The sequence below is a fragment of the Physeter macrocephalus genome, chromosome 11 (genome assembly GCF_002837175.3).
Source record: "Physeter macrocephalus isolate SW-GA chromosome 11, ASM283717v5, whole genome shotgun sequence".
Classification (NCBI taxonomy): Eukaryota; Metazoa; Chordata; class Mammalia; order Artiodactyla; family Physeteridae; genus Physeter; species Physeter macrocephalus.
The window spans coordinates 43,754,152-43,765,760 of NC_041224.1; the positions used below are offsets into that span (position 1 = coordinate 43,754,152).

Consider the following 11,609-nt stretch of genomic DNA (forward strand, 5'->3'; position numbering starts at 1 on the left):
TGGCTCACGGGCCCAGCCGCTCCGCGGCACGTGGGATCCTCCCAGACCGGGGCGCGAACCCGGTTCCCCTGCATCGGCAGGCGGACGCGCAACCGCTGCGCCACCAGGGAAGCCCAAGAGGGTAGTACTTTTAAGAGCATCCTCAGGCCTGGCTCATTCATTCAAGCAAATGTTTGCTGAGAACCTACATTGTGCCAGGTTCTGTAGCTCCAGTAGGGATAAGGAGTAGTAGTTCTCCTCTGTCACCTGCACTGGGGGGCCACTTCCCCACGGGGGCTAGACTAACTCCTGCGCCCTGGCCTAGCCCCTAGTGGGCGGGGGCCACTGTATGGCACAGCCTCAGACACTACTGTTCATATAGAAAATAATGGTGTCCCAGGGACTTCCCTGGCGGTCCAGTGGTTAGGACCTTGCCTTCCAATGCAGTGGGTGTGGGTTCAATCCCTGGTCAGGGAGCTAAGATCCCACATGGCTTGCAGCCAAAGGACCAAACATAAAACAGAAGCAATATTGCAACAAATTCAATAAAGACTTAAAAAATGCTCCACATCAAAAAAAAAATCTTAAAAAGAAAATAATGGTGTCCCCTAAGGATGTATAACAAGGAGACCCTGTTTGTGGGGTTCTCTAGGGGTTTGAAATGAGCCAGGCTGTGCCCCAGGGGACACCAGCCCACCTACCCAGGTCAGTTTCCTCCCATGGGATCCTCTGGCCCACTTGATTTTTTTCACTCTCTAAAAGATCTGCAAGGAGTATGTACTAAAGCTAAACATACATATCCCCTATGACTCAGCAATTCCACCTGACAGAAATAAGAGCTTATGTCCCCCAAAGACACACCAGAAATGTTCCTATCAGCTTTATCCTTAGCCAAGAACTGGAAATAACACAAATGTCCATCAACATTAGAATGGGTATATTGTGGTGTGTTTATTCAGTGGAATATGACACAAATGAAAAAGGAGGAACTACTCTGACACTCAGGAATGTGGATGAATCTCACAACACAACGTTGAACAAAAGCTATTCATGAAAGAAAACACGTTGTGTGAGTCCATTCACAAATGAGAAAAATCAATGCATGGTGACAGAGGCCAGAATGTGGTCCCCCTTAGGTGGTACTGACTGGGTGAGGGGCACAGGAAGTCTTCTGGGGTGTCGGAAATGGTCTATATCTTGATCTGTAATGGTCACACAGGTGTGTGTTTCTAAAAATTCCCAGAGCTGTATACTAAAGCTTGTGCACCTTAGTGGGTGTAAATTACCACTCCATCAAAAGTTTGAAGAACAGTCTGCTGAGGCCAGGCCCTGCTTGCCTCCCCCAACCCTGACCCTGGGGGTGAGGGGCTTTGCCTGCTGGGGCTGCCCAGCCTCTGGCAGGGGCTGGGAAACCAGCAGCCCGCCACCTTCCCGCCCTCAGAGCAGCCTGGCCCAGTGGGGCACATCGGCGGCCGTACAGGTGGTGTCCCGGCAGTCGAGCGAGGTGCAGGTGCCCTGGCTGCGCAACCTCACTGCCACCCGGGACGAGGACCACAATGACCAGATGGACACAGAGGGGGAGGAGACAGAGGTGGAGGAGGAGGAATCAGAGACGGAGGAGAACAAGCTCAGTGAGGTAAGGGAGAGAGCAGAAGCCGGGTGGGATGCAGGAACCTGGAGGTCCCACAGCCCACCGAGGGAGTGAGAAGCAGAGGCCCCGGGTGAAACAAGGGTCTTTGCCCCCAGGCCCAGGAATGCAGTACATGGGTGCAGTGCTCTTCACCTCACCCCCAAACGCCCAGCTAACAAAGTTCTCTCAGAGGATCCTCACAACAACCCCATAAAATAGGCAGGACAGAGATTGTCATCCCCATTTTTCAGGTGAAGAAACTGAGGTTCAGAGAGCAGAAGTGACCTGCCCAAGAGCCAGGCTAATAGTTTTCTCAGTTTGGTGTCCACTTTCTTTCCCCTCTAGCTCTGGGGATGGTGAGGAGAGGGGAAGGGTCAGGGGAGTTGCTCAGGAGGCACTGACCTTGCTCTGGCCCCCAGGGAGCAGCCCTGCCTGGCCCACAAGGCGTTCTGGGCGGTTTGGCGCACACCCTGCAGAAGGCCCTCCAGAGCACCATCTCGGTCGTGACGTGGGCACCTGCGGCTGTGCTGGGCATCGCAGAGAGGTTGCTGGATCTCATGCCAGCCCATGCTGTCTCCTCTACCAAGGGCAGGGCCATGTCCCTGTCTGATGCCCTGAAGGGCGTTACTGACAACGTCGTGGACACGGTGGTGCATTATGTGCCGGTGAGACCCCCTACCCTTCTGGCTAACCCTCCCCCTCCCCCCCACCCCCGAAAGGACAGATAAAGCAGATTTGACTGAAGGGGCTGCAGCTGCCCTCCCTTCCCCAGTCTGTGATCCTCAGTGCCCCAGAAACATTTTGACATCCTATGGCCTTGACTGGGGGCCTTCGCAGCCCCCAAAGTACAGAGACCTGTGGCCTTGGCCTGAGACCTTTCCCCACATCTGTCCTTCTCACCTGCTGCTGGGGAGGTCACCCACCATTAATCTGGGGGTCCCAGTGGCCAAGTCGTCACCCCTCAGCTCCCAACTGAAGGACCTGGCAGGTTTGCATGCTGCTCCCTGGGAAAGGGTTGCAGGGAGGCTTCTAGGGCACCCTGCGGGGTCGGCTATGTTCCAGGGGACAGCAGCTGCCCCCATGCCAATTCCAACACCTGTCACCAACAGGAAAACCCCAAGGAGTGCCAGTACTATCACTTTGGGGGTCCCTGGGTCCCTTTCCAGAGCAAGTTACAGGTCGAGCAGTCAGTAGGAGCTGGTCAGGGCAGGAGGCCCCTTAGAGCTGAGGGCTGAGGTGGGCTGTGAGGGTAGCGGGGGAATGGGTTACTCAGCCACTTACTCTCACCAAGAGGCATGGCAGGGGTCTTGGCAGCCAGCTTGTTCACCTTGGGCCCAAAACAGAGCCAGGCGTGGGTACCCTGACCCAGGCCGGGGCAAGATGCGGGTCCGAGGAAGGGTCAGGAAAGCCACTGACCTCCCACTGAGGAACCTCCGAGGGAGACCCGAGGGGTCCAGAAACTTCAGAGGGTGGCTGTCTGCCTTGCCTTGGGGGTCTGGACTGTGCACACTGTCAGGGAGGGCAGGACCTAAGCGGTCTCCCCCGCGCCCTCCATCCCTGTCCCACACCCCGGCCTCTGCCCTCCGGACGGCCGCTCCCGGGAGGCGTGACCGCGAGGGCCGCAGAGGAGGCGGTGGTGGGAGGCGCAGGGACGAGGGCCGAGGCGGGGCCTAACGTGGTTGCCGGCCCCCAGCTCCCCAGGCTGTCGCTGATGGAGCCCGAGAGCGAATTCCGGGAGATCGACAACCCGCCTGCCGAGGCCGAGAGCCCAGAGGCGGAGCGCAGGGGGTCCGGGGCGCCGCCCGCCGGCTCGGAGCCCGCGTCGCGCCCCGCGCAGTCCCGCGGCAGCCTGCGCAGCGCTCGGGGCCCGGGCGCGGAGGACCGGGTGGACACGGCCGCCGCGCCGCGCGCCGCCTTGCCGGCCATGCCCCGCGAGAAGCCCGCGCGCAGGGTCAGCGACAGCTTCTTCCGGCCCAGCGTCATGGAGCCCATCCTGGGCCGCACGCAGTACAGCCAGCTGCGCAAGAAGAGCTGAGCCCGCTGCCCCCATCGCCTTCCCGGCTCGGCCCGCGGCCCCGCCCCGGCCGTGGGCTGGGGCCGCTGTCTCCTGCAAACAGAACCTACACGTCCAAATGCGCGTTGACTTCTTCCAAGTAGTCCCCTTGGGTCCCGAGCCTCGTTCCAAGGATGCTGCCAAGGCACACATCATCTTCTGAGCATCCTTTTTGGGCTTAGCTGTCAGAGCCCATTTTTGAGAAGCATCAGACTAGCAGTCTGCTTTAATTCTATGCCTTGTTATTTTTACCAAAAGATTAATTGCCCAACTTGATCTCTCCCTTCTTTCACCAAATGTGTGGCCAAGTGACGTTTAACTGTTTCCAGTATTTACATCCATCCTCTGTGGACAAATACTTGTCACCAGTGAACGTGTCACCACCCTAAAGGTTCAAGCAGTAGATCCTGGCACATTTTTAAGTCCTGAATGCAGAGATTCCTCTGAGTATACAGGCTCTCAGAAGACTACTTTGAGGGGAACAGCAATCAGGTGCAAAAGCTCTTCAGTGTTTATATACATATGAGCATTACTTTCTGAGTACGCCGCACTCTTCACAGGCTGAGTCCTGGCCTGTGCTCTGTAGCGCCACCTTCCTGTTCACAGCTACATTTCCATTTGCACCCTTACTGCTTTCCACCTGCAGGTTCACCCTTCCGTCCACCTCTCAATGCTGGCGCCCCCAGTGCTGGGAGACAGTGGTGATCGTTTGTTATACAGTATAGACCATATATTTGGACTCTATAGCCACAGTTCATTCCAAGCCCTATTTTTGAAAATGTTAATATTTGGTACATTTGGAAATGCATACATATAAGTTAAAAATTCAAACCCTGCCAAAGGATGTGTGCGTTCCTCCCTGAGTTCCCTGGTTTCTCTTCCCCAAAGCAATCATGGTGCCAGTCTCTTCTGTATCTTTCCGATTACGGACTGTGCATGCGCAGGCACATGTGTATATACTCCCCACTGTTTACATAAGCTGTGGGAGGTTATACTCAGTGCTTTTTTCACTCAGCAATACATCTTAGAAATCTTTTTTGTATCAGTATCATAAATCCTCCTTGCTCTTTTTAACAGCCACACAGTAAGTGCTGCATAATATAGATGTGCTATGTTTGATTAAACTAGTGCCTTAATCATGAACTTTTAGGTTGTTTCCAATTGTTTGCTCCTTCGAACAGTGCTACAATAAATGTCTTTATACAAATGTTTCATGTGGATGTGTGCATATATCTATAGGGTAAATTTATAACTTGGAACCATGACATGTCGAGTGAAAGGGTATGTTCATTTTAAATATTGATAGATAATGCCAAGTAGTCTTCCAAACCAAACTCAGTTTTTCTTGTCATCTGAAGCTGCACAGATAATTCTGACACTTCCGTCAGTCCTTTTAGACATCTATATATACACACTCACCCCCGATAGGTCCCCCTCAGATCCATGAGCACCCTCTTGGCCTCCACTCTGTGGCACACCTAAGAGTCCAGCTCCCTGTAACTGACTCTGGGCCCTGGGAGATCTTTGGTGTAACGAGTCCTTGGCCTTTATCCGTGGTTTTGGAATCTGAGGATGCCCAGGATGAGGAGAGGGGAGTGCTGATGGACATGCACATGTAGACATGGTCATGACCTTGAACTAGCTTTGGGCTCCCCACCCAACCCTCACAATCCACACCACACTCAGCAGTTTCCTGGGGAGGGGGTATGGATCTGGCAAGAGGGGCCCTCAGAAGGTGATATGACATGGCTAAGAAGACAGTACCAGCCTAGTCCTGGCAGGGTTCCTGTGGGCAGCTGCTGGAGAACTGGCCTCAGGCCTCGTTGCGTAGAGAGAAACACACAGCTATCCTGGGCCTCACCTGCCCATGCTGCTTTCTTCCTGGAGCTCCAGAAACCACACTCCTGACTGTCTACTCCTCCATAGTCCTGTGGCTCCTCCTGCCAGGAGCAACCCAGGAGAACTGTAGAAGTCAACACACCCATTGGCCAGACACAGACCCCTCACCCTGTCCTGGACCTCAGCCAGGGTGCTGGGAACCAGTACAGGACAGCCCAGAAAGCAAACAGCTTGCCATATAAGTCTCTTTTTATTATTAAATATATGGCAAAGTGCTCTGAGCCTGGCCCTCAGTATTTCTGAATACTTTTTGGTGAGAAATGAGAGCAAATCCTCTCCTCTAAATGGCAGAAATTTGCCTCATTGGCTCCAGGTTGGATGTGGGACTTTTCTCTGTTCTGAGAACAGAACATGTTCTTGCTCATGTGGATGTGAGGGCTCATCCACACTCATCTTTGGTAGCTCTGGACCTCAGGAAGACTTCCCCTTCACACTGGGATGCCAAGGTCCCTCTCCAGAGAAATACTCTGTCCCCTCTCTTCTATTCCAGCTCATAAAATGCACCTCCAACTCAATCACAGCTTTTAGAGATGGAAAAACAACCATTACAGACATACATTTATCCATGCAATTATTTACCACTTTTTTCTTCCATACTTATCTGGGATCTTAATATCCAAAGGACTGCTGAGCCTGGAGAGAGATATCTCTGCAACTTGGGTTTTAATACTCATTGTATTAGCCATAGTTTTCCTAAACATTTAAGCACTTTTTACTTAATCAAACTTATAAAATGCATTAATCAAATTATTTTAAATATTTAAATGTTGATACAAACTAAAAAGTCATCAGCTCCATATTCCAGCCACAGAAAAGAGCAAGGGGGTAGAAGAAATTAAACTTCTGCTTATAACTCACTAGAAAAAACTTAGAGTCACATGGCCACATCTGGCTGAAAGGGAGGATGGGAAATATAGTCTTTATTTGGGGTGGCTATGCATCTAGTTAAAAATTTGAGGTCTTAAAAGGAGGGGAAGTGGATTCTAGGGGTGGGGGGCAACTTGCAATCTCTGCCACACCACTCTCCTGTCAACAGACATTTGGGTTGTTCCTCTATTTTTACTATTACATACTTTTGGCAGTAAACATTGTTATGAGTTGCTTAGGGAATATGATGAAGTGTGGGATTGCTAAGTCATAGAGCATGTGTATTGTTAACTAGATATTGCCAAACTGTCCTCCAACTTTGTTGTTCTGATTTACATTCTCACCAGAAGTATATGAGTCCTCTTATTCAACATTCTTACCAACACTTGATATTGTCTGGTTTTATCATTTTTGCAAATCTGAAGTGTGTATAATGGCATTTCTTTGTGGACTTAATTCCGTGAATCACAATGATATTGAACATTGTTTATTATGTTTATCGAATGTTTGTATTTCCCCTCTGTGAAGTGTCTGTCAAAACTTTTGTGCAGTTTTCTATTGGTCGTTTTTCTTTTTCTCATTGAATTTTAGAAGACTTTAATATTTTTTGGATACTAATCCTTTATCAGCTCTACGCATCACAAATATCTTCTTCCAGTGTGTGGCTTTTCATTTTCTTTATGGTTTCTTTCAATGAACAAAAGTTCTTAATTTTTACTTAGTCAAAATTATAATTCTTTTCCTTTATGTTTTGCAATTTTGAGTAGTTTTTAAAGCTCTCCCTACCATGAAGTCATGAAGATATTCCCCTGTATTTTCTTCAAATATTTTCATAGTTTTGCCTTTTACATTTAATTAATTTTTAGGTATGGTTTAAGTAGGAATCTGATTTTTTTTCCATATGGATAACTGATTATCCTATACTTTTCCTAATTTCTTGAATTTTTAGTTTCTCCTTAATTGAATTGTACACTGTGGGAAGGCTAAGAGTTTCTCATAGAAGTCAGCTGGAAGCTTCTGACCTGTTGATGTCTGATGCCTGGATGATGCTTTCTGGCATCTAGGTGGAACAGAGGGACCAGGTTCTGCCTCATGTATGGAATAGTCTGGCTTCCCCCCACTCTCAGTTCCATCGTAGATCAAGTTTCCAAATGTGTTCTATTTATCTATTCCTGTGGCATTAGCACATTGTCTGACTTACAACGGTTTAAAATCTGTTTTCATATCTGGTTGGGCAAGCCCCCCACATTGCCCTTCTGTAGGAGGGCTTTACAACTTCGGGCTCTTTGCTTTTCCATACAAATAATAAAGTCAGCTTGTCTAATTCTACAAAAGGAAAATTTACAGACTCAGCTTGTTTCAATTAACTATAATTATTATTTGCTCTTTTGATGCTCAAATTGTCCCAATTTGGCCCCTTTAAGTTGGGGCCTTTGTCCTTTAGGCTGACAACAGACATTCTAAAAGCAAGTTTTTTCTGACCACAAAAAAAATTATTCCTGTTCTTGACCTAATCCGTGGGATCAGCTACTTTTAAAGAGGAATAGTGGTAGCACAATTTGGACCCTGGGTATGCATATCTGATTGTTCCATGTGAATATTGGTGATAGACAGAAAAACATTGCACACCCACTAGTGACAGCTAGAAAAAAGGCATTTCTTTCCAAGGTCATCAATTCACATTGATAGTTCCAGTGAACTCTAACGTCACAAAAATCTTTAAAATTACTGTAACAAAAGTTTCAATTTTCTTTTCTCTAAACTTAAGTACTAGAAAATTGTAATTATACCAAGGTTTCATTGATCATGATCACCTTTTGTTACATTTACATACATAAAGATCCAAGTTTAGTTTTAGGCTTCTTCACATTGAGTCTAAATGAATCTTTTTTGACTGTGTGGTAACAGGCTGCTCCGAATCATTCCAGCTGAGGACCCCAACTTCTTCAGAATATTTCAGACCAACAGTGTAGTTCTATAGCATATCAGAGAACACTGGGGTTTCATCTACTTTTCCCACATGCTTGAATTTTTTGTTTCTCCTAAACTGAATTATGTATTGTAGGGAGGGTCATAGCTTCTGGCAGCTTCTAACAGATGAATGTTTGGTACCAGAATGATGGTCCTTCATGATACATGAATCAGTTGACCAGCCTCTCTTAGCTTTGAAAATCCTAGGAGGTGGTTGTGGATATTATGGATGACTTCCTGTATTAGGGTTCTACAGACAAACAGAACCAAAAGGAAGTATATAAATTTATACCAGTAGGAAATATATATACAATTGACCCTTGGACACTGCATAGGTTAGGGGTGCCGACCCTCTGCATAGCTGAAAATCCGAGGGAGTTTCCCTGGTGGTCTAGTTGTTAGTGTTCTGGTCTGCGATTCGGCGCTTTAACTGCCATGGCCTGGGTTCAATCCCTGGTTGGCCATGGGGCCAAAAAAAAAAAAAAGAAATGAAAATCCGAGTATAACTTTACAGTCAGCCCTCTGTACCTGCAGTTCTGCATCTGCGGATTCAACCAACAGGGATTGTGTAGTAATAAAGTATGTATTTATTGAAAAATATATGAGTATAAGCCGACCTGCACAATTCAAACCTTTGTTGTTCAAAGGTCAACTGTATATATAACTATATATACATATATATATTTTATATTTATATATATATAAAGAGATTCATTAAAACGAATTAGCTCACAAGATTATGGAGGCTGGCAAGTCCCGAGAACTACAGGCTGAATCAGCAAGCATGGAGACACAGGAGAGCCAGTGGTTTAGTTCCAGTCCAAAGACTGGCAGGCTCAAGACCCAGGAAGAGCCGATATTTCAGTTTGAGTCTGAAGGCAGGAAAAAAGCCAAAGTCTCAGTTAAAAGACAGGCAGGAAAACTCTCTCTTATTTGGAGCAGGGGCAGCCTTTTTATTCTATTCAGGCCTTCAATTGATTGGATGAGGGCCACCCACGATGGGGAGCACAATCGGCTCTACTCAAATTTATATGTTAATCTCATCCAAAAACACCCTCACAGAAACATTCAGAATAATGTTTGACCAAATATTTGGGCACCCCACAGCCCAGTCAAGTTGACACATAAAATTAACCATCACACTTCCCAACATCCATGCTTACTCATCTCATGTGCATATTCCAAGCCAACCATAGTTATTCTGTCTCCTTGTCAGTGATGACTTCAGGGGTGGACAGGCCTCAGCCATGATGTGAGGGAAAGCTGACGGTAGGGCTCCTAGGAAAAGTTCCCTTGATCCAAAGACAGTGCTGCATGACACAATGCTCTCTTCCCCCTCTGGATGTTTTATGGTTGATGGTGATGGCGGAGGGGAGAAATGGAAAAACCAGGTCCCTTGTCACTGACTCAACCTGCCCCAGAGCCCTCCTCCCTCTGGTCTCTTGGTTCACTGAGATAACAAATGGCCTATTGTTCAAGCCACTTCAAAGTGTGGTTTCTGCTCCTTGAGGCTGAGGATTTCCTAATATAGATCTATCCTGAGACTTGGCAGTTTCTACAGCCTTTAATTACAATGCCTGTTTGTGACAGGCAATCTTCTGTATATATAATAAATTGTTTCGTCACTACCTCAGAGTATGATTTTTCTAATGACATTTTAAGTCACAAAGATGTTTCTAGATTTTCATTAAAATTCAACCATGCGTGATGCTCCCAATGCAACCAATCCATCAGAGGTCACAGAGGTGAAGAGACCATCTCTTTCAGGCAGCACGTGGACATTCCTATATCATCTGTCCTGGTGCCAGGTTTCCCTTGGCAATGACTGCAAGATGCAACTCAATTTCAGAAATGTTAAAATGAGCTTCTTAAAACTGAGGAAGCATTTTTGGATGTAGGGAGATGCAAGTTTCTGCTGGTTTTGGGCGGAGGAGGGGTTTAGGGCTGAGAGTGAAAACAGGGATGAGTGGAGAAAGGACTCTGAGGACAGGATCGTCTGTTATCCAGTTTGGAGGCTTGACGTAAGGAGATGCCATCATGAGGATACTTCCTCATTCTCCAAAGATGTTCTACATACCACTCTGTCGTTTGTGCCTACAAAATGAAAATATGAGCCATATTGATCCACATCCATATTTCTGTTAATGCAAAGACAGTTTTTCCTTCCTTTCTAAAATAACTTGACCAAAAACCTTCATGGAGTGACTATGCCAGGTCTTGGGCCAAGGGAGAGAGACTTGGAAATAAATAAAGCACACTCCATTCAAGGACCTCACAGTTTAGTAAGACAAGTTATAATATGTATAACATACTTGTATATATCATATATGTATGCACATGCTTGTATATCGTAGTGCTATAGTCTGAATGTTTGTGTCTCCCAAGTTCATATGTTGAAATCCTAACCCCCAGTATGATAGTATTTGAAGGCTCGCCTTTGGGAGGTGATTAGGTCATGAGGGTGGAGCCCTCAAGATTGAGATCAGTGCCCTTATAAAAGATAAAAGAGACCCCAGAGAGCTAGCTTGTCCCATCTGCCATGTGGGATACTGTAAAAAGATGGCCATCTAGGAAGTGGGGCCTCACCTGACACTGAATCTGCCATCACCAGGATCTTGGACTTCCCAGCCCTCAGAACTGTGAGAAATAAATATTTGTTGTTTATGAGCCACCCAGTCTGTGGTATTTTGTTATAGCAGCCTGAGTGGACTAAGCAACATGGAGAGTAATAGTTGGAAGGGTACCCTCGAAAACACGACTGTGCTTACCTGTCTCCTGTACTTTTGTGCTTTTTAAAAACATTTTTTAAAAATTGGCATGCGTTACTAGGGCAGAGGAGTACCAGTGATAAGGCTTTGCAGTGGCCCAGGCAAGAGATAGCAGTGGCTTGGGCAGCAAGGTTGTGGAGGATGAAAAGACTTGCCTGGACTGGAAGCTACTGAGGAGGGGGAATCAGGGCTTGGTGGTAGATAGGAGAACAGAGGAGTCAAAGATGGCTTGAGCGATGGGGTGGATGGTGGGGGCATGCTGGAAGAGATGTTTGGGGGCAGTTTCCTGGTCAGCACCTGCCCAGGTAGATGCAGGATGAATACCTCTGCAGGATTTCCACTGGCTGTTCACCCACAAAATTGCCTCCCCAACCGGAGAGGTTGGCTAAGAACTCTACAGCAGCCCCCAACTCCCAGTGGCCTCTTCTAGGAGCAGTTGTCC

At 47.5% G+C, this 11,609-nt stretch overlaps 1 protein-coding gene across 3 annotated transcripts in view; it reads left to right on the forward strand.

Moving 5' to 3' along the window:
* The window catches only part of PLIN1 (perilipin 1), a 13,743-nt gene extending 8,903 nt beyond the window's left edge, over positions 1–4,840 (forward strand). For all 3 annotated transcript variants that reach the window (XM_024117246.3, XM_028495754.2, XM_055087937.1), the window contains 3 exons: positions 1,421–1,615; positions 2,029–2,274; positions 3,303–4,840. In XM_024117246.3, coding sequence (XP_023973014.1) covers positions 1,421–1,615; positions 2,029–2,274; positions 3,303–3,644 — 783 coding nt within the window. In that variant the 3' untranslated portion in view covers positions 3,645–4,840. The remainder of the gene's footprint in view (positions 1–1,420; positions 1,616–2,028; positions 2,275–3,302) is intronic.
* The last annotated feature ends 6,769 nt before the right edge of the window (positions 4,841–11,609 follow it).